Source organism: Oncorhynchus masou, chromosome 9 (genome assembly GCF_036934945.1).
Source record: "Oncorhynchus masou masou isolate Uvic2021 chromosome 9, UVic_Omas_1.1, whole genome shotgun sequence".
Classification (NCBI taxonomy): Eukaryota; Metazoa; Chordata; class Actinopteri; order Salmoniformes; family Salmonidae; genus Oncorhynchus; species Oncorhynchus masou.
The window spans coordinates 30,623,522-30,647,005 of NC_088220.1; the positions used below are offsets into that span (position 1 = coordinate 30,623,522).

The following is a 23,484-nucleotide window of genomic DNA, read 5'->3' on the forward strand; positions in this document are numbered from 1 at the left end:
ACTTGTTAATGTGTGGAGGTTAAATATTTCTAAGAATATTTTTGCATTCTGTGTGCCACCTTTTGAGTTGAGCGGGGGGGTGCCCTTGGGGAACCTGTACCGTGAACACGTTAAAATGTTGTACCCCAACATAACCCATAATATAAGATTGTTTTACTCCAGTCCTTGTAAACAATGTAAATGTAAGACACTGTATAGCCTCAAAACATGGTTAAAACTATATATTTTTTATCATGGATGGCCAGTCTTTGCATCCATAGCTAGAAATTGAGAGTGGTTACATTTCTCCAGCTTTTTACCAAAACAGAGGCGGGGTGTTGGTTTTGTTATTGTTTCAACTAAGGATTCAGGCTTTAATCTTCATTCAGAAGACTGGAAATATGAAAATGTGAAAAGGCTCTCGTAAATGTGAAAATATGGAAATGTTCTGCATATATAAATGTTGGATTCCCATTCTTATGAGAACTTCCACACAGCAGCAGATGCATTAAAAGCTGGAAAATGAATCCGGAAAAGCAAGAGATTGAGACACGTAAAAAGCGATGATTTGTCTCAAGTTCTCAGAACTGTTTTCTCGTAAACGTTTGACAGGAAATGAGAGCATAATTCTGAGCGAACTAGGAAAAAAGTGACAGAGGCGAGCCAAAACCACAAATGACTTTTAAATGGATCTATTGAGAGCCTGGTTATTGATCAGTGCCAGGGCAGACAGAGTGAAATGGCTTTTCCATTCGTTGGAGTGGGACTGGCTTATCAGATGACTCAAATTGCAGCCTGACACAGCACTGTACTGGAGACCTATGCTCTGGTGAAATGACAAGTGGTACTTTGGAGAGAAAAAAAGTTCTCTCACAGTTTGGTACGTACACAAATCTTTGAACTGTCTTGAGTGGGGCTTGTACACGGGATGAAGACAGTGTATAGTGTCCTAAGAGAACATAATAGATAGTGGTTTAGAGGACTGGATGTTAGTGGTGCAGAGCTAGAAAAGAGCCAACCACTCAGTGCCTGTCCCTCGCTCGCTCCCTCCCTAGCAACAGCTGGATAGGACGCACTAGGCCAGGTGGACTCGTTCTGTCACCATCATGGCACAGAGATTCAACACTGGTCAGTGTTTAAAGCTTGCACACGCTCCTGACTGTGACTCCACCTTAGGGAACAATGGCACCTTTGTGTAGGGAAACACTTTTTTACATAACACCCCAGACCTGATACGGAGATACAGGATTATGAACAGTGTTCCTAGCCAAAGGGAACTAGCAGGCTAGCTGTACCTTGTTATGGCTCTAAGACATCTCCTCAGGGTTTAGTGGAGGGAGGCTGAGGTTTGGGCACAGATCTGGGTCAGACATCAGAGAGGATCATGGAAGCTTGTTCTGCATCAGTGGAGGGGTGGCTAAGCTGAGGGGGCCACAGGGAATTCTGTGAGCTGAGTGCACGAGAACGAGATGTGACCAATGCTGGCATGTGGAAGTAAGTAAACCCTCAGTGTTCTGTCTAGGGCAGGGGCGGGCAACAACAACTCATTTCTAGTTGTGTGCAGGTTTTTGTTCCAGCCCAGCTTTGCCATACCCAATTGAAATAATCAGGTGTTAGGAAGGGAACATGAAGTCTGCTCAGAGGAGTGGGACAGGTAGAGAGAAAGCAGGAACAGGCCCCACAATAAAGTAAACTTGTTCCATCCCAATGACAAACCCAGGAAGCGTCAGTCACTCAAAGGAAGGTTCTCTCAGTGAAGAGTTTCAGTAGTTTGCTCCTTCACTCATCAGAAGTCTGTCTGGTGGAGGAAGGGAGAGGGGAAGAAGAGAGGAGAGGGGAGGAGAGGAGAGAGGAAGAGAGGAGAGGAGGGGAGATGATGGGTGGAGAGAACGAAGGGAGAGGAGGGGAAAGGGGGAAAGGGGATGGGAGGAGGGGAGAGAGGAGAGGAGAGTAGAGGAGAGGAGAGAGGAAGAAAGGAGAGGGGAGGAGAGGAGAGAGGAAGAGAGGAGAGGAGGGGAGATGATGGGTGGAGAGAACGAAGGGAGAGGAGGGGAGAGAGGAGAGTAGAGGAGAGGAGAGAGGAGGAGAGGAGAGGGGAGGAGAGGAGAGAGGAAGAGAGGAGAGGAGGGGAGATGATGGGTGGAGAGAACGAAGGGAGAGGAGGGGAAAGGGGATGGGAGGAGGGGAGAGAGGAGAGGAGAGTAGAGGAGAGGAGAGAGGAAGAGAGGAGAGGGGAGGAGGGGAGAGAGGAGAGGGGAGTAGAGGAGAGGAGAGAGGAAGAGAGGAGAGGAGGGGAGATGATGGGTGGAGAGAACGAAGGGAGAGGAGGGGAAAGGGGATGGGAGGAGGGGAGAGAGGAGAGGAGAGTAGAGGAGAGGAGAGAGGAAGAGAGAAGAGGGGAGGAGGGGAGAGAGGAGAGGAGAGTAGAGGAGAGGAGAGGAAGAGAGGAGAGGAGAGTAGAGGAGAGAGGAAGAGAGGAGAGGGGAGGAGGGGAGAGAGGAGAGGAGAGTAGAGGAGAGGAGAGGAGAGGAAGAGAGGAGAGGAGAGTAGAGGAGAGAGGAAGAGAGGAGAGGGGAAGAGGGAGAGGGGAGGAGGGGAGAGAGGAGAGGAGAGTAGAGGAGAGGAGGGGAAGAGAGGAGAGGAGAGTAGAGGAGAGGAGAGAGGAAGAGAGGAGAGGGGAGGAGGGGAGAGAGGAGAGGAGAGTAGAGGAGAGGAGAGGAAGAGAGGAGAGGAGAGTAGAGGAGAGGAGAGAGGAAGAGAGGAGAGGGGAGGAGGGGAGAAAGGAGAGGAGAGTAGAGGAGAGGAGAGGAAGAGAGGAGAGTAGAGGAGAGAGGAAGAGAGGAGAGGGGAGGAGGGGAGAGAGGAGAGTAGAGGAGAGGAGAGGAAGAGAGGAGAGGAGAGTAGAGGAGAGGAGAGAGGAAGAGAGGAGAGGGGAGGAGGGGAGAGAGGAGAGGAGAGTAGAGGAGAGGAGAGGAAGAGAGGAGAGGAGAGTAGAGGAGAGAGGAAGAGAGGAGAGGAGAGTAGAGGAGAGAGGAAGAGAGGAGGGGACTACTTTACTTCCTCCAGGTCCCTACAGTGGTGCTCAGTGCTTGTTGTTGATGATGCTGTTGATATTGTTGTTGTTGTTGATATTGCTGTTGTTACAGTTGTCATACATCATTTCTAGCTTGGAGATTGCTGCCCAGAGGTGCAGGAAATGAATGTTGCATCTACAATTTGAGATAATGTGTGTGTTTGTGTGTTACTGCCACAGAGAGTAAGCAGGCTCTTAGAAGGTAGCAGTCAGGCGTTCAAACTACAACACACGCCTGACTGCTACTGTAGCATAGTGCTGGGAATCGGTGTGAACACTGTGAAATGTGTTGATTACATCACAAGGGCGATACACACAAACACACACACGATCAGGGGACACATTGTACACACTGTGTGCTCACCCATACCCTCACACTACCTCCCCATCCTCTTGTAACTGATATAATATCCCAAGCCCCCTTACTAAGTCAGCGTTGATGTGACATTGCCACCACAGCACAACATGCCTCCCCTTCAAGGCCTGAACACACATTATTATAAACTTAATTTATTCATGCTATATCTATTATGCTGCTACACACAAAAATAGCTGCATGGCAAAGGGAGAGAAAGAGTGTTCAAATGCAGTGTTATCGGAGTGTGTGCGTGTGTGTACGCGCTTCCAGGGGCTGTATGTTTGGCTCTTGTCAACATTGAATCTGGTGAACAAACGGGACTCTGGGAAGGGCATGGCGGGATGCACAGTTATGTTTTCAGGCTTCTCTGAGCACCCTGTCGGGTGCTCCGCAAATTCTATAGTATAGCCGGTAAATAACGGGAGACGACTGGAACCCGGTTTTGGGCTGTGGTGTGTGTGTGACCTCAGAGTCTTTAGTGTGGAGTTGAGGAGGATCATCACAAAGCCACTGAATTATGGATGGTATGTGTACTGGGCACAACGTTTCATCTGTAGTGGAGAAACAGAAGGGAGGGAGGGAGGGAGGGAGGGAGGGAGGGAGGGAGGGAGGGAGGGAGGGAGGGAGGGAGGGAGGGAGGGAGGGAGGGAGGGAGGGAGGGAGGGAGGGAGGGAGAGATGGCAGTAGGAACAATTCATGAAAAGAAAGGAGACAGACAGACAGAGAGACAGACAGACAGACAGACAGACAGACAGACAGACAGACAGACAGACAGACAGGCTGTGTAGGCGAGGGTTTTGGGGCCTGGATCTAGGATAGAGTGTCTGCATCCATGCCTGACCCTGTGGGTACTGTATACCCCTCTGATCTCATGCCCTTGGGGAGTCGGATAGAGTCTGCAGAAGATGTGATACATGCTACTGATGTGTTGTTCGGTGAACCAAGTCTTCTAATGACATGGGGGTCATATCTTCTACCTGTGTAATGCAGTGTTGTGATGACAGTGGGATTAGGGGACTAGTAGAGATAGTACTGAAATGTCTGCAGCAGAGAGAGTACTGATGTGACTGTAGCAGAGAGAGTAGTGATGTGACTGCAGCAGAGATAGTACTGATGTGACTGCAGCAGAGAGAGTACTGATGTGACTGCAGCAGAGAGTACTGATGTGACTGCAGCAGAGAGTACTGATGTGACTGCAGCAGAGAGAGTACTGATGTGACTGCAGCAGAGAGTACTGATGTGACTGCAGCAGAGAGTACTGATGTGACTGCAGCAGAGATAGTACTGATGCGACTGCAGCAGAGAGAGTACTGATGCGACTGCAGCAGAGAGAGTACTGATGCGACTGCAGCAGAGATAGTACTGGTGTGACTGCAGCAGAGATAGTACTGGTGTGACTGCAGCAGAGATAGTACTGGTGTGGCTGCAGCAGAGATAGTACTGGTGTGGCTGCAGCAGAGATAGTACTGATGTGACTGCAGCAGAGAGAGTACTGATGTGACTGCAGCAGAGAGAGTACTGATGTGACTGCAGCAGAGAGTACTGATGTGACTGCAGCAGAGATAGTACTGATGTGACTGCAGCAGAGAGAGTACTGATGTGACTGCAGCAGAGAGAGTACTGATGTGACTGCAGCAGAGATAGTACTGATGTGACTGCAGCAGAGATAGTACTGATGTGACTGCAGCAGAGATAGTACTGGTGTGACTGCAGCAGAGATAGTACTGGTGTGACTGCAGCAGAGATAGTACTGATGTGACTGCAGCAGAGATAGTACTGGTGTGACTGCAGCAGAGATAGTACTGATGTGACTGCAACACATATACATTATGTCTGATGTAAACACATAAACACATATACATTATGTCTGATGTAAACACATAAACACATATACATTATGTCTGATGTAAACACAAACACATGTACATTATGTCTGATGTAAACACATAAACACATACATTATGTCTGATGTAAACACAAACACATATACATTATGTCTGATGTAAACACATAAACACATATACATTATGTCTGATGTAAACACAAACACATATACATTATGTCTGATGTAAACACATAAACACATAGTGGGGCAAAAAAGTATTTAGTCAGCCACCAATTGTGCAAGTTCTCCCACTTAAAAAGATGAGAGAGGCCTGTAATTTTCATCATAGGTACACTTCAACTATGACAGACAAAATGAGAAACAACATCCATAAAATCACATTGTAGGATTTTTAATGAATTTATTTGCAAATTATGGTGGAAAATAGGTACTTGGTCACCTACAAACAAGCAAGATTTCTGGCTCTCACAGACCTGTAACTTCTTTTTTAAGAGGCTCCTCTGTCTTCCACTCGTTACCTGTATTAATGGATCCAGTATAAAAGACACCTGTCCACAACCTCAAAAAGTCACACTCCAAACTCCACTATGGCCAAGACCAAAGAGCTGTCAAAGGACACCAGAAACAAAATTGTAGACCTGCACCAGGCTGGGAAGACTGAATCTGCAATAGGTAAGCAGCTTGGTTTGAAGAAATCAACTGCTGAAGCAATTATTAGGAAATGGAAGACATACAAGACCACTGATAATCTCCATCGGCCTGGGGCTCCACGCAAGATCTCACCCCGTGGGGTTAAAATGATCACAAGAACGGTGAGCAAAAATCCCAGAACCACACGGGGGGACCTAGTGAATGACCTGCAGAGAGCTGGGACCAAAGTAACAAAGCCTACCATCAGTAACACACTACGCCGCCAGGGACTCAAATCCTGCAGTGCCAGACGTGTCCTCCTGCTTAAGCCAGTACATGTCCAGGCCGTCTGAAGTTTGTTAGAGAGCATTTGAATGATCCAGAAGAAGATTGGGAGAATGTCATATGGTCAGATGAAACCAAAATATAACTTTTTGGTAAAAATTAAACTCGACGTGTTTGGAGGACAAAGAATGCTGAGTTGCATCCAAAGAACACCATACCTACTGTGAAGCATGGGGGTGGAAACATCATGCTTTGGGGCTGTTTTTCTGCATAGGGACCTGGACGACTGATCCGTGTAAAGGAAAGAATGAATGGGGCCATCTATCGTGAGATTTTGAGTGAAAACAAGGGCATTGAAGATGAAACGTGGCTGGGTCTTTCAGCATGACAATGATCCCAAACACACCCGCCCAGGCAACGAAGGAGTGGCTTCGTAAGAAGCATTTTAAGGTCCTGGAGTGGCCTAGCCAGTCTCCAAATCTCAACCCCATAGAAAATCTTTGGAGGGAGTTGAAGGTCCGTGTTGCCCAGCAACAGCCCCAAAACATCACTGCTCTAGAGGAGATCTACATGGAGGAATGGGCCAAAATACCAGCAACAGTGTGTGAAAACCTTGTGAAGACTTACAGAAAACATTTGACCTCTGTCATTGCCAACAAAGGGTATATAACAAAGTATCGAGATAAACTTTTGTTATTGACCAAATACTTATTTTCCACCATAACTAACCTTACTTTGATACTTAAGTATATTTACTCAAGTACTATTTTACTGGGTGACTTTCACTTACGTCATTTTCTTTTAAGAGTATCTTGACTTTTACTGAAGTATGACAATTGAGTCATTTTTTTCCACCACCGGCTACAAAACATTCTATTTGACTAAAGCTTGATTATAAAACATGGTCTTTGTCACTAAGCCTTTTATACAACTTCAGTCTTCACAGGCAGCAAACAGTGATCCTACTTTATATTGAGTTTCTCATCTCTCTGAAGGACAGACCCTGTTCTTGTACCACTGGCAACACCACACACTGAGTTACAACAGAGCGTTCTTCAAGGGTGCTTTGATAAGGGTGATGGTTCTATTTGGAACAATAATCACTCAAAGAACCCTTAGCTCCTTTAAATAGTTATTCTGTAGTACCATATACAACGGCAAGAAAAGTATGTGAACCATTTTGAATTACCTGGATTTCTGCATAGATTGTTCATGAAATTTGACCTGATCTTCATCTTAGTCACAACAATAGACAACACAGTGTGCTTTAAACTAATAACACAAACAATTATATGTTTTCATGTCTTTATTGAACACCGTGTAAACATTGACAGTTTAGGGTGGGAAAAGTATGTGAACCTTTGGATGTAATAACTGGCTGACCCTCCTTTAGCAGAAATAACCTCAACCAAACAACTCAACTGTAGTTTCATCTGTCCACAGAATATATTGTCAGAAGCGCTGTGGAACATCCAGGTGCTCTTTTACAAACTTCAGAAGTGCAGCAATGTTGTTTTTGGACAGCAGTGTCTTCTTCCGTGGTGTCCTTCCATGAACACCATTCTTGTTTAGTGTTTTACGTGTTGTAGACTTGTAGAATTGTCAACCGAGATGTTAGCATTTTCCAGACATTTCTGTAAGTCTTTAGGATTCACTAGGATTCTTCTTAACCTCATTGAGCATTCTGAGCTGTGCTCTTGCAGTCATCTTTGCAGGACGGCCACTCCTAGGGAGAGTAGCAACAATGCTGAGCTTTCTCCATTTATTTGGACTTTTGTAACCCTTTCCAGCTTTATGCATGTCAACAATTCTTAATCTTAGGTCTTCTGAGATCTCTTTTGTTCGAGGTATGGTTCACATCAGGCACTGCTTCTTCTGAATAGCAAAATCACATTTTGTGAGTGTTTTTTATAGGGCAGGGCAACTTTAACGAACATCTCCAATCACATCTCAATGATTGTATTCCAGGTTAGCTGACTCCTGACTCCAATTAGCTTTTGGAGAAGTCATTAGCCAAGGGGTTCACATACTTTTTCCAACCTACATTGTGAATGTTTAAATGATGTATTCAATATAGACAAGAAAAATACAATAGTTTGTGTGTTATTAGTTTAACCGCAGCATGTTTGTCTATTGTCTATTGTTGTGACTTAGAAGATCAGATCACATATTAGGACTAATTCATGCAGAAATCCAGGACATTCCAAAGGGTTCACATATATTTTTCTTGCCACTGTGTCTTCTAAATCAGATGACCTGGCCTCCACAATCACCCGACCTCAACCCAATGGAGATAGTTTGGGATGTGCTCAGCATATGTGGGAACTCCTTCAAGACTGTTGGAAAAGCTGGTTGAGAGAATGTACAGTACGTACACTACGTTCAAGAACACCCCACACATCTGATTCAACATGTGATTGTTACCTGATAATCATAGATTATAGATTACATAGATCATGTATTTGAGACCACACGATAAACCAGCTTACACTGCAAATGTACTATAACCCACAGCGAATCACATGTCTTACCGAGTTTCCTGGAAGTCTGTAAAGGAAGGTACCTTCATCTTTGCAATCTTAGTACTCTACTGATGAAAACGCACAAGCCTCAGGCAATAGATGGAACAATCAACCCCTGGTACCTAACATACATGTGCAATGTATCAGCATGCAGGTGCTTAGACCTAACGTTACCGTGCGGTGTCTTCCCCTCTCCCCAATGAGCATGACCATACACAGACTAACCAAACCATCATGCGTCTGCAAGCGCCAGGGAGTGGGGTAGAGAGAGAGAGGAGAGTGGGGGAGGGGAGAGAGGGGGAGGGGAGAGAACGGTAGAGAGAGAGAGGAGAGTGGGGGAGGGGAGAGAACGGTAGAGAGAGAGAGGAGAGTGGGGGAGGGGAGAGAACGGTAGAGAGAGAGGAGAGTGGGGGAGGGAGAGAGGGGAGGGGAGAGAATGGTAGAGAGAGAGAGGAGAGTGGGGGAGGGGAGAGAATGGTAGAGAGAGAGAGGAGAGTGGGGGAGGGAGAGGGGGAGGGGAGAGAACGGTAGAGAGAGAGAGGAGAGTGGGGGAGGGGAGAGAACGGTAGAGAGAGAGAGAGTGGGGGAGGGAGAGGGGAGGGGAGAGAATGGTAGAGAGAGAGAGAGAGTGGGGGAGGGGAGAGAATGGTAGAGAGAGGGGGGGAGAAGAGGGGGATGGGAGAGAATGGTAGAGAGAGAGAGGAGAGTGGGGGAGGGGAGAGAGGGGGAGGGGAGAGAACGGTAGAGAGAGAGAGGAGAGTGGGGGGGGGAGAGAGGGGGAGGGGAGAAAACGGTAGAGAGAGAGACGAGAGTGGGGGAGGGGAGAGAGGGGGAGGGGAGAGAACGGTAGAGAGAGAGGAGAGTGGGGGAGGGGAGAGAACGGTAGAGAGAGAGAGAGAGGAGAGTGGGGGAGGGGAGAGAACGGTAGAGAGAGAGAGGAGAGTGGGGGGAGGGGAGAGGGGGAGGGGAGAGAGGGGGAGGGGAGAGAACGGTAGAGAGAGAGAGAGGGGGGGGACAGAAGAGGAGAAAGGCAGGTAGGGAAAGGAGGAGGTGGGAGGAGCGATGGGGGAGAAGGAGATAGAGAGGGACAGGGCTAAAGCCAGCAAGACTAAAAGCCAGGGGAGCATGGGGGGAGACGGACAGTTGCTTAATGGGTGGGCAGCAAGCCAATAATATACTGGCATCATCTTAATATCAACCTAATATGGATGTCCTATACAGTAGAGGTGCAGAGTCATGAGGTTGTAGCATGACGAGCTGCAAGATTCTTATTCCATGAAGCCAAGAGGCTCCAGTACGGTGAACAGCAGCTGCATCATTCCATGACCCCTTTCAGTGGTTTTAATATTCCTTTATGTTGGCTGTAGCAGGGGCCTATGGGTGGTTGGAGGATGTTTGGTGGGCTGTGCGCCACAGGCAAGAATAAGATACTCACAATCATACACACACACTATGAGTGAGAGGCCGCACAGGCCAGATGCTTTCCAAAGATGGGATGTAAAATGAACGGAAACTTTGAGGGGAGGAGAACTATCAGTTCAGACAGAATATGAGAGAGAGAAAGAGAGGAGGAAAAGCCAAAAAATAAGCATCACTTAAAAAACAAGCAGGGGGTGCGGACAAACCTTCGGGCTCTGAGCTCTCTTTGTTGACGACTTGCTTCAGCGGGCAGCAGAAGATTTCGTGACACTTAGCACGAAATGGGGACCCCTTACTCCTTAAATCCGCCGATGAGTGGATGGAATCCTGCCGCAACATAATGTACTCCTGGGTACCTGGAGCAGCGTCATCCTGGACTGCCGTGGTGCCACAACACAATGAACTGAGGTTAGGGGAGCGCTCACCACAACACAGACAGAAGAACAACGCAGAGACGAAACAAAGGCTAAATAAAATACAGACATTGCATCAGCAACCACTAAAGCATTATTGTAACTCAACACAGCCTACTACAACAGAGGAAGAGAGAGAGAGAGAGTTAGAAGGAAGGTCGGGAGCAAGAGGAGGGCAGAGAGAGAAAGAGAACATTAACAACTTAAATAAATACAACTAAAGTAACATCAAGAGAGGGAGGGAGAGAAAAGAAAGAGGGAGGAGGAGTACGTGGCAAACTGATACAGAGACAAATCGGACCTAATCGTTATCAAGCAGTACTGTGGGTCCCAAGGTCATTCTAAAATCATCAGAAAAAAAATCATCAGAAAAGGATCGCACAGAGGTGTGAAAGTACAGCAAGGCAAGAACCTGCAAGGTCAATGCCAGCAGATCTAAGGTCAGATCGGGGTGCTACCAACCCCAACCAGACAGTACCCTTTTTGAGGGAAGGCATGCAAATGTAAAAGCATGCGCTGATCCCAGACCAGTCAACCAGAGGCGTGGTGGTCGGGAATGTTTTCATGGAATGACACGACACATGCAGAGATGATATTGTGGATATTATTACAGTGGATATTATGAATTCTATGAAGAGATGATAGCATCAGCTGCATTATTTCGTCCAGTGCACTGTCCTAGGCCTGTCTAATGTTCATGGGAACCTGTCTAAAGGGTCAGACACATTGTAAGTGACCTCAAAACGACTACCTCACATTTCTCTTCTCCTCCACACGAATGCATTATTAACCATCCTCCATCCATCTGTTAACTGAATGTATATCCACATACGGACAGGAGGGGTCTGCCGATCCACGTGCTCTACACAGACAGCCTCACAGGACAGAATAACTGAGTCTAAATTAAGTCTGGGCTACGTCACTACTATCTAGTTTCATTCTGTGGTAGTATTTCGGCTGCCATCCAGAAGTACTCAGTGGTGTACTGGCTCAGTGATGAAGTCTCATCCTCTCTCCTCACTCTGCTTCGTTATTCAAAGTAAAAGATGAACGGAGTATATATATATAGGGCTGTCAACCTGCTCCTTGTTCTGTTGTCAATGAGAACCCTCGCTCCCTCCTCCCACCAGTTGACCCTCCGTTCACAGAGCATGGGGCTCGAGACGCATCAACGCTGAGTCACACGCACACACTGTAGGTGCACACACTGCGGGAACACACACACACACACAGCTTTGTACACACGTGTGCGTAACAACAATATACCGCACGAGGTACACATAGACACACACAAGCACGCACACATGCACAAACACACAAGCACACACACCACAAAGGCATGAATAGGCACAAGTCTTTGTGCCCAATTAATTTCAGTGAGGAATAGGGAGGCAGACTTTTCTATCCTTTTAAAATAACAAAGAGAATAAATCAGGAGGTACTGTAAGAGGATACCTAGTCAGTTGCAAAACTGAATGCATTCGTCCGTCTTCTGAATCAGAGAGGTGCAGGGGGCTGCCTTAATCAACATCCATGCACGGTGAGCAGTTGTTGTCAGGGATTAACTGCCTTGCTCAAGTGCAGAAGGCAGATTTTCTTTCTACATTGACGGATCTGGGATTGTAACCAGCGACCTCTGCGTTACTGGCCCAAAACTCACTAGGCTACCTGCCACCCCATACAAAAATAGTGACAGGGTCATAAGTACAATTCAAAGGTGAGCAATAATTACATTTATCCAAAGCGACTTACATTCTCCGTGCATACATTTTATTTTAATTACTTCAGTGTTTACCTTGACTCTGAAAAAGGGTACAAACAAAAACACACATTTTATCAAAATGCATTTTTGTGCAGAAATGCCTTATGGAACATGAACTTTCATGTGCCTTAATTAATAACAAACTTATATGACATCTGTAAATACGAATAAAATTGTTAAATTACGAGCCTAGTTGGTTTAGCCACGAAAAAAGAAAGGAACCTTCCCACTAGTCACGGTTGGCTGAGATAATGGATGGGCTGGACATTCGGAGAGATGAGTTCGGATTGGTTTGCCATGTAGCACATTTATGTCTATAACATGAGCTTCTTAGTATACGTAGGCAACCCTTTCTAAAGCATTTAAAATATATATATATATATCACAAAGAACACTTTCTGGAGAACCAAGTTTTGAAATCAGTGGAATGCCTGGTGGAAGCAGAGTATTATAGCTAAGGAGATGTAGAAAATTCAGGCATTTGCTTGCAAATACGGAGGGAGTCGAAAAGAGAACATAGAAGGCTGTTGTATAAAACACCTGTCTCTGGATTACATCTTCAAACTAAGGGAAACCATGGATCCATGAAAGAGAGTGAGAAGCGTTCATCCATGTATATGGGTAAGAGATTCCAGCTAGCTACATTTTCAGATATTAGATGTTTTTAATTTAGTCAGAAAGTCCTTTTCATTACAAGGTAAAGCATGCTGTTAATAAATCCATTTCTTAAATTGGACAGAGATTTGAGTCTGTATGTTGGCAGCAGCCACTCTATGTTAGTGATGACTGTTAAACAGTCTGATGACCTTGAGATAGATGCTGTTTTTCAGTCTCTCGGTCCCAGCTTTGATGCACCTGTACTGATAGCGGGGTGAACAGGCAGTGGCTTGGTGATTGTTGTCCTTGATGATCTTTTTGGTCTTCCTGTGACTTCGGGTGCTCTAGGTGTCCTGGAGTTCAGGTAGTTTGCCCCCGGTGATGCATTGTGCAGACCGCACTACCCTCTGGAGAGCCTTGCGGTTGTGGGCGGTGCAGTTGCCGTACCAGGCGGTGATACAGCCCAAAATGATGCTCTCGATTGTGCATTTGTAAAAGTGTGTGAGTGTTTTTGGTGACAAGCCAAATTTCTTCAGCCTCCTTCTCCACTACGGTCCCGTCGATGCTGTTTCCTGAAGTCCACAATCATCTTCTTTGTTTTGTTGACGTTGAGTGAGAGGTTATTTTCCTAACACCACACTCTGAGGGCCCTCACCTCCTCCCTGTAGGATGTCTTGTCTTTGTTGGTAATCAAGCCTACCAGTGTACTGTCGTCTGCAAACGTGGTGATTGAGTTGGAGGCGTGCATGTCCACACAGCCATGGGTGAACAGAGAGTACAGGAGAGGGCTGAGAACGCACCCTTGTGGGGCCCAATTTTGAGGATCAGCGGGGTAGAGATCTTGTTTCCTACCCTCACCACCTAGGGGCAGGCCGTCAGAAGGTCCAGGACCCAGTTGCACATGGCGGGGTCGAGACCCAGGGTCTCATGCTTAATGACGAGTTTGGAGGGTACTATGGTGTTAAATGCTGAGCTGTAGTCAATGCCGGCAGCCTTGCGAGGGTTAACATATTTAAATGTTTTACTCACGTTGGCCATGGTGAAGGAGAGCCCACAGGCTTTGGTAACAGGCCGTGTCGGTGGAACTGTATTGTCCCCAAAGGGAGCAAAGAAGTTGTTTAATTTGTTTAGGAACAAGATGTCAATGTCCACGACGGGGCTGGTTTTCTTTTTGTAATCCGTGATTGACTGTAGATCCTGCCACATACCTCTCATGTTTGAGCCATTGAATTGCGACTCTACTTTGTCTCTATACTGATGCTTTGCTTGTTTGATTGCATTGCGGAGGGAATAGCTACACTGTTTGTATTTGGTTATGTTTCCGGTTGCCTTGCCATGATTAAAAGCGGTGGTTCGCGTTTTCAGTTTTGCACAAATGCTTCCTTCAATCCATGGTTAGGGAAGGTTTTAATAGTCACAGTGGGTACAACATCACCGATGCACTTGCTAATAAACTCGCTCACAGAGTCAGCATATACTGTACATCAATGTTGTTGTCTGAGGCTACCCGGAACATATCCCAGTCCACGTCATCGAAGCAACCTTGAAGCGTGGAATCTGATTGGTCAGACCAGCGTTGGATAGACCTGAGCACGGGCGTTTCCTGTTTGTTTCTGTCTAAGGCATAATCATAAGGCATACACCCCCGCCCTTCTTCTTACCAGAGAGATGTTTGTTTCTGTCGGCGCGATGCGTGAAGAAACCGGGTGGCTGAACCGACTCTGACAACATATCCCAAGTGAGACATCTTTCCGTGAAACAGAGAATGTTACAATCTCCGATGTCTCTCTGGAGGGCAACTTGTGCCCTAATTGCGTCCACCTTGTTGTCTAGAGACTGGACATTGGTGAATAATATGCTGGGAAGCGGTGGATGGTGAGCTCGCCTTCTGAGTCTGACCAGTAGGCCGCTCCATCTGCCTCTCCTGCGGCAACCGCGTTGTTTTGGGTCGGCCTCTGGGATTAGATCCCATGTCCAGGGTAGAGGTCCAAACAAAGGATCCGCTTCGGGAAAGTCGTATTCCTGGTTGTAATGATGGTAAGTTGACGTCACTTTTATATCCAGTAGTTCTTCCTGGCTGAATGTAATAACACTTGAGATTGTCTGGGCTAACAATGTAAGAAATAATACATTCAAAAAAAGGCAGCCATCTCTGTCGGCGCCATCTTGGTGTATGACAAACAATGATCTTGTTGTGAGTTTACTGGTGTTAAAATACACCAGTTATGAATCGAGCCGATCGGTCACATATTAAACTGAAGGCAACATAAAAGCTGACTTTAGTCCATGGCAACATCTAATGAGAAACTCTGTTACTAAGCATATTCCTTATAACTGTATACAGTACATGTAGGTCAGAGGAGGCTGCTGAGGGAGGACTGAGGGGAGGACGGCTCATAACAATGGCTGGAATGGAGTAAATGGAATTGTGTCAAACATCAGTATTTGATACCATTCCACTCATTCCACCCCAGCCATTACCACGAGCCTGTCCTCCCCAATTAAGGTGCCACCAGCCTCCTGTGATGTAGACCTATTCACAATCAGCCAGAAAGAGAGTAGCTGAGGCAGAACAGTTAACAGTCACCCCACTCTTATCTCACACACACACACACACACACACACTCGGGGGTCCATCAGCAGAACAGTTTATCACTAGCCTTTTTTTCTCCAGGAGCTATTTCCCATTGTCTTAGTGGAGACCACCGTCAACTACCGACACCTCATCCCAAAACGCTGCACTAAAACTGCAGATGAGAAAAGTGAAGAAAGCAACGAGTTGAAACTTGGGGTTTTGGGTAGACAGAAAAAACGTAGGACTTCTAATGTCCCCGTTCTGAAACTGGACCTCTTTCCATGCCGTGAAAGCATGAGGGAAATGTCCATCTTGCTCAAATCATTCTGCAACATCTGAAAAAGATGTCCTCTGATGAAATCACCCGCCTTTATAAATGTAGACTTCGCTTTTTGAGTTGTTGAAAAATGTGGCTTATTGTATCTTGAAGATCTTAAATGAGGCCCTGATAAGCAATCTCTCAATGCACAGTGGACTCCCCTCTCCCTTCCTCCTCCCAACTGTATCTGTGAGGAGTGACAGTGGTGTGAAGTGGCCCTCTAGAAGAACACTCACCCTCTTCACAGACAGCTAGCAGCCACTGCTGAGTGCCAGTCACTTCAGGCTGCAGGCCAGGGTCTAACTTCAAACTGCTCACTAGTACATGTACTAATGAACTCTGCTTTATATCTCCCTCTCTCATCTTCTCTGAGCTCTCTGTCTGAGCTCTCTGTCTGACTACTGGCCCAGGTATGAGAGAAGAAAAAGAAGTAGAAAAGAAATTATGAAAATAAAGGAGACAGGAGAAGGTCAGACAGTTTGGGTCTAGAGGTCTAGAGGCCTGGATCTAGAGGCCTGGATCTAGAGGCCTGGGTCTAGAGGCCTGGATCTAGGGGCCTGGATCTAGGGGTCTGGATCTGGAGGCCTGGGTCTAGGGGTCTGGATCTAGAGGCCTGGGTCTAGAGGCCTGGATCTAGAGGCCTGGATCTAGAGGCCTGGATCTAGGGGTCTGGATCTAGAGGCCTGGGTCTAGGGGTCTGGATCTGGAGGCCTGGGTCTAGAGGCCTGGATCTAGAGGCCTGGGTCTAGGGGTCTGGATCTAGAGGCCTGGGTCTAGGGGTCTGGATCTGGAGGCCTGGGTCTAGGGGTCTGGGCCTGGGTCTAGAGGCCTGGGTCTAGAGGCCTGGGTCTAGAGGCCTGGATCTAGAGGCCTGGGTCTAGGGGTCTGGATCTAGAGGCCTGGGTCTAGGGGTCTGGATCTGGAGGCCTGGGTCTAGGGGTCTGGATCTAGAGGCCTGGGTCTAGAGGCCTGGGTCTAGAGGCCTGGGTCTAGAGGCCTGGGTCTCGAGGCCTGGGTCTAGAGGCCTGGGTCTCGAGGCCTGGGTCTAGAGGCCTGGGTCCAGGGGTCTGGATCTAGAGGCCTGGGTCTAGGGGTCTGTATCTGGAGGCCTGGGTCTAGGGGTCTGTATCTGGAGGCCTGGGTCTAGGGGTCTGGATCTAGAGGCCTGGGTCTAGAGGCCTGGGTCTAGAGGCCTGGGTCTAGAGGTCTGGATCTAGAGGCCTGGGTCTCTGGATCTAGAGGCCTGGAACTAGAGGCCTGGGTCTACATCTAGAGGCCTGGGTCTTGAGGCCTGGGGCTAGAACCCTGGGTCTAGGGGTCTGGATCTATAGGCAGTAGGTCATATGATTGAGTGTAGTCTGGCCCAGGAGTGTGAAGGTGAACGGAAAGGCTCTGGAGCAATGACTCCAGCAGAGAAAATACTGATGTGACTGCAGCAGAGATAGTACTAATGAGACTAGTAGAGAGAGTACTGATGTGACTGCATCAGAGATAGTACTGATGAGACTAGTAGAGAGAGTACTGATGTGACTGCAGCAGAGATAGTACTGATGAGACTAGTAGAGATAGTATTGATGTGACTGCAGCAGAGATAGTACTGATGAGACTAGTAGAGAGAGTATTGATGTGACTGCAGCAGAGATAGTACTGATGAGACTAGTAGAGAGAGTACTGATGTGACTGCAGCAGAGATAGTACTGATGAGACTAGTAGAGAGAGTACTGATGAGACTAGTAGAGAGAGTACTGATGTGACTGCAGCAGAGATAGTACTGATGAGACTAGTAGAGAGAGTACTGATGTGACTGCAGCAGAGATAGTACTGATGAGAGTACTGATGTGACTGCAGCAGAGATAGTACTGATGAGACTAGTAGAGAGAGTACTGATGTGACTGTAGTAGAGATAGTACTGATGAGACTGTAGTAGAGAGAGTACTGATGTGACTGCAGCAGAGAGAGTAATGATGAGACTAGTAGAGAGAGTACTGATGAGACTAGTAGAGATAGTACTGATGTGACTGCAGCAGAGATAGTACTGATGAGACTAGTAGAGAGAGTACTGATGAGACTGTAGTAGAGATAGTACTGATGAGACTGTAGTAGAGAGAGTACTGATGTGACTGTAGTAGAGATAGTACTGATGTGACTGCAGCAGAGACAGTACTGATGTGACTGTAGTAGAGATAGTACTGATGTGACTGTAGTAGAGAGAGTACTGATGTGACTGCAGCAGAGACAGTACTGATGTGACTGCAGCAGAGAGAGTAATGATGAGACTAGTAGAGAGAGTACTGATGAGACTAGTAGAGATAGTACTGATGTGACTGCAGCAGAGATAGTACTGATGAGACTAGTAGAGAGAGTACTGATGAGACTGTAGTAGAGATAGTACTGATGAGACTGTAGTAGAGAGAGTACTGATGTGACTGTAGTAGAGATAGTACTGATGTGACTGCAGCAGAGACAGTACTGATGTGACTGTAGTAGAGATAGTACTGATGTGACTGTAGTAGAGAGAGTACTGATGTGACTGCAGCAGAGACAGTACTGATGTGACTGTAGTAGAGATAGTACTGATGTGACTGCAGCAGAGACAGTACTGATGTGACTGCAGCAGAGACAGTACTGATGTGACTGTAGTAGAGACAGTACTGATGTGACTGCAGCAGAGACAGTACTGATGTGACTGCAGCAGAGACAGTACTGATGTGACTGCAGCAGAGACAGTACTGATGTGACTGTAGTAGAGATAGTACTGATGTGACTGCAGCAGAGATAGAACTCAGAGAGAGAGAGTGAGAGAGAGAGAGTGCCAAGACTCTTCCGGAAAATTTCCAGGATGCCTAATTCCTTCCCCTTGGTTATTAATGACCCTGCTAACTGGCATCTCATTTTCAGAAATAAAAATGAGCGACAGCGGGGGCCAGAGGGAGACTTGCGGCGCAGGGACCCATTCTTTACAGCCTGTCCCCGTCCTCACCCGTGCTCGGCCATGTGATGGAGAGCGTACACTGGGGCAGAGGGGGGCTAAGGGGCGGGGGATGATGGATGTCGGGCCCAGCCTGGGAAAGCGCTCCCTATCAGCCAAGCCACGGAGAATGAGCTGTCACCCCCGCTGTATGATGGGACAAGATATACGGGTGTCCCAGCTGCCAACAGAGCATGGTCGGCATGGCGATGGATGTCCTCGTCCGTGGTGCTGAAAGCCAATCGCGGGCCGGGGAAATGAGGAACGCTAAAAGAGGGGGGAGGAGTTTGGATGATGTACAGTGAGGCATCCTGAGAGGTTGTCTGCTCATCTCCTCAAGATCCCGTCCAATGAGAATAGATGTTTGGGTAACACGACCAGCTGCATGGTACCTAGAGAGATTATAGCGCCAGCCAAAGTGGAATAACAAGCACATGGCTTCACTGGCCTGCTGGGTCCCACCGCTGCCACCACATGGCTTCACTGGCCTGCTGGGTCCCACCGCTGCCACCACATGGCTTCACTGGCCTGCTGGGTCCCACCGCTGCCACCACGTGGCTTCACTGGCCTGCTGGGTCCCACCGCTGCCACCACGTGGCTTCACTGGCCTGCTGGGTCCCACCGCTGCCACCACATGGCTTCACTGGCCTGCTGGGTCCCACCGCTGCCACCACGTGGCTTCTGACCTGCTGGGTCCCACCGCTGCCACCACGTGGCTTCACTGGCCTGTCCCACCGCTGCCACCACGTGGCTTCACTGGCCTGCTCGGTCCCACGCTGCCACCACGTGGCTTCACTGGCCTGCTGGGTCCCACTGCTGCCACCACGTGGCTTCACTGGCCTGCTGGGTCCCATCGCTGCCACCACGTGGCTTCACTGGCCTGCTGGGTCCCATCGCTGCCACCACGTGGCTTCACTGGCCTGCTGGGTCCCACCGCTGCCACCACATGGCTTCATGCTTAGGATTCTCTCTCTCATGATGGACAGATAGACAGTAGTTGTCCGTGTGTACCACCCCAAGTTGTCCAGCTGTCATTTCTGGTCACTGACCTCAGCACCAACCAGGGAAAGTTCATTGACGAGCCAGGACATGTATCTACGACAGCAGCACTGAGGCCAGATTGGGGTCACAGGGTTTAAGTGGCATGAAGGATTTACAAGTTGTGGCTCGCAATCCCACTCAATGTATTGAAGTCAAGTGTTCTATTCATCAAGCAAGACGGGAGTCATACATTTTCCATGATCTGGCTAGAAATCGGTACTCTCAGAAATGTACAGATAGGTCTATAGCTGCAGGTATGCATGACTAAAATAGCCTGTCCTCATTGTCGAAATACAAGCGGTTGAATCTATGCCAATATTTTTAGTGTGGCTCTGCCTCGTGATTTTGTATTTTTGTCGTGTCGTGTCACCCTGCAGGCGCCGTGGCGACAGTGAGCCGAGGTGAACTTGAGGTTTTCTTTGAAGCAGAGCGAGAATGAGCTTGCAGATTCTATTCTGTTTCTTTCATCTTCTCTTTCTCTCACTATATCTCTCTCTCTCTCACTCTCCAGTAGGAGTACAGTGGCTCCCTGGAGTCACATGATCGTCCTGAACCAATCCGCCCCAACTCTAGTCAACAGATTTATGTAGAAAAGACTTAAAATAACCCTCAAACGTGCTTAGAAAAACATAATCTTCCTCCGCTGAGTTGTCAATGCTGTCAGTATTTATCTCAGTGAATTAGCAGCACAAGCCAACTATCACATCGACGCACTTTATGGATATTCACAGCTTAGTCTCAGACAGCTCTTTGTTGCTCTACTGTGAATATCAATCACTGTTTGAATGTCAATGAATATCAAGTTTTGCGTGAGTCAGAGCAAAGTAATAGTCATTATTGTACACAACTAAACTGTCTCTCGCAAACACAGAAACAAACGTCTTTAAGAAAGGAACGCTTGCTCATGTTTTCCTATGGCTAGGGACATTTGGTACTGAAACACGCCCAGTCTCATTCCATTACCACAGAGGTTGTAAGATGTAGTGGACAGAATAAACCATTCCCACTAATGCCGCCGATTCCTTACAATTAAAATGGCACAAAATGGTCACGGGACGCACTCACCATTTCCCAACGGAAAGTTATTCATTTAGGTCAAACTTTATAAAGGGGACGATGAATCTGCAGGAACTCTTGTAGTCAGAGGGGTTCAGCCATCTTGTTCTATTTAATCATCAAGAGAGAGGCTGGGTGATGTGCTCTGATTACTGCCATGGCCCACACACCCAGCCTCCTGCTCTGCTGCTGGCACTGAACCCATGAACACCACAGGCTGAGCCTATAGGGCGCCACCTACCCTCTGTAATAAGGATGCACACACACTCATGCCTGCATCCACACACACTCACACCTCTGTGAATCACTGCCCATCAAAGAGGCCTTGCTGTTGCTGTTTACGGCCGCGCCTGCTCCTCCGAGCGAGCAAGCTTCCTGGAACGCCCGTCTCAGCTAACGTCAAGAGTACACACACACACACACACACACACACACACACACACACACAAGGAGAGAGACACCATAGGCAGAGGGCGCGTGTGCCAGTGCACAGCTGTGTGGGCTGGTATTAGAGAGGGCTGTGAGAGAGCAATGAAAGTGCAGAACAGAGAGTGCCTGGACTGGACATTTGGCTCCAGAACTATCCTGTGAACTGACAATCAGATCAAAGGTTTTTGTCAATATATCAGTGGAAATCTGAGAGAAATCGCTTTGTCAAAACACTAGGTCTGACTAATGAGCAGTCTCTCTTTCTGTCGCTCTCTCTTTCTCTCTCTCTCCTCTTCCACTCTGCAAGGTTGTACTGATAGGTTAAATCACATGAGCTCCATCATGACTGACATCATGGCTGACATCATGGCTGGGAAGGAGGAGAGGACTGGGAGGAGGAGAGGGCTGGGAGGAGGAGAGGGCTGGGAGGAGGAGAGGGCTGGGAAGGAGGAGAGGACTGGGAGGAGGAGAGGGCTGGGAGGAGGAGAGGGCTGGGAGGAGGAGAGGGCTGGGAGGAGGAGAGGGCTGGGAGGAGGGCTGGGAGGAGGAGAGGGCTGGGGAGGAGGAGAGGGCTGGGGAGGAGGAGAGGGGCTGGGAGGAGGAGGAGAGGGCTGGGGAGGAGGAGAGGGCTGGGGAGGAGGAGAGGGCTGGGAGGAGGAGAGGGCTGGGGGAGGAGAGGGCTGGGGAGGAGGGGAGGAGGGGAGGAGGAGAGGGCTGGGGAGGAGGAGAGGGCTGGGAGGAGAGGGCTGGGGAGGAGGGCTGGGGAGGAGGAGAGGGCTGGGGAGGAGGAGAGGGCTGGGAGGAGGAGAGGGCTGGGGAGGAGGAGAGGGCTGGGAGGAGGAGGGGCTGGGAGAGGGCTGGGAGGAGGAGAGGGCTGGGGGGGAGGAGGAGAGGGCTGGGAGGAGGAGAGGGCTGGGAGGAGGAGAGGGCTGGGAGGAGGAGAGGGCTGGGGAGGAGGAGAGGGCTGGGGAGGAGGAGAGGGCTGGGGAGGAGGAGAGGGCTGGGGAGGAGGAGAGGGCTGGGAGGAGGAGAGGGCTGGGAGGAGGAGAGGGCTGGGAGGAGGAGAGGGCTGGGGAGGAGGAGGAGGGGCTGGGAGGAGGAGAGGGGCTGGGAGGAGGAGAGGGCTGGGAGGAGGAGAGGGGCTGGGAGGAGGAGAGGGCTGGGAGGAGGAGAGGGCTGGGAGGAGGAGAGGGCTGGGAGGAGGAGAGGGCTGGGAGGAGGAGAGGGCTGGGAGGAGGAGAGGGCTGGGGAGGAGGAGAGGGCTGGGAGGAGGAGAGGGCTGGGAGGAGGAGAGGGCTGGGAGGAGGAGAGGGCTGGGAGGAGGAGAGGGCTGGGGAGGAGGAGAGGGCTGGGAGGAGGAGAGGGCTGGGAGGAGGAGAGGGCTGGGAGGTCATTACTTCTCTGGAGATGGAACGCTGAATCATTCTTTAACCTGTCTCCTCCCCTTCATCTACACTGATTGAAATGGATTTAACAAGTGACATCAATGAGGGATCATAGCTTTCACCTGGATTCACCTTGTCAGTCCATGTCATGCCTTAATGTTTTGTGCACTCAGTATATACTGAATGACCGTCTCTCTCTCTCTCTCTCTCTCTCTCTCACACACACACACACACACACACATACACCTGTTCCCACGCACGTATGCACCCCAAAGGCACGCACGCATGAACACATGCACACACACACTCCCACTTGAGTCACATGTGTGTTTCTGTGTGTGAGAACATAAAAGTGTAAGTCAAATTTGATGGAACCAGTACAGAAAAGCTCACCCTGATGAAGCAACACCATATTGAGTTCAGTGCGTCAGCAGCAATTGGTTACGTAAAACACACACTTGAACATTTCAATGTCCCTACATTTTTCTGGCAACATTTGCCTTTCTGTGTCCCAGAGCAACCTCGTAGGGAAAACATGACATAAAGGCTAGCTGAATTGGATTGGTTTAATCTCTGTTTCCAGGAAGCCATAAGAGGACTGGGGTCCTAGGAGCCACTCTGGGAGGCCTCTGTCATTCCTCTGCTCTTGACGAGGGACTGAGAGGGTGGAGAGACTCGACACCACACAAACAATAGGACCACAGACTCATTTACTGTGTTACGTGTTTTATTCCACAAAGAGACAGTTTCCTGGAGCCAGATTAAGCCTACTCTTGAACTATAAAGCAGAACATCTCCATTGAAACAGCTTTTAAATCCAAGGACCA

At 48.5% G+C, this 23,484-nt stretch overlaps 1 protein-coding gene across 3 annotated transcripts in view; it reads right to left on the reverse strand.

Moving 5' to 3' along the window:
• Positions 1-23,484, reverse strand: part of LOC135545831 (fibroblast growth factor 13-like) — a 191,415-nt gene that overhangs the window by 64,561 nt on the left and 103,370 nt on the right. For 2 of the 3 annotated variants that reach the window (XM_064973753.1, XM_064973752.1), the window contains exon 3: positions 10,319-10,489. The exons of the other annotated variant lie outside the window; for it this stretch is intronic. In XM_064973753.1, the coding sequence (XP_064829825.1) occupies positions 10,319-10,489 (171 nt within the window). The remainder of the gene's footprint in view (positions 1-10,318; positions 10,490-23,484) is intronic. 3 annotated transcript variants of the gene reach the window in all.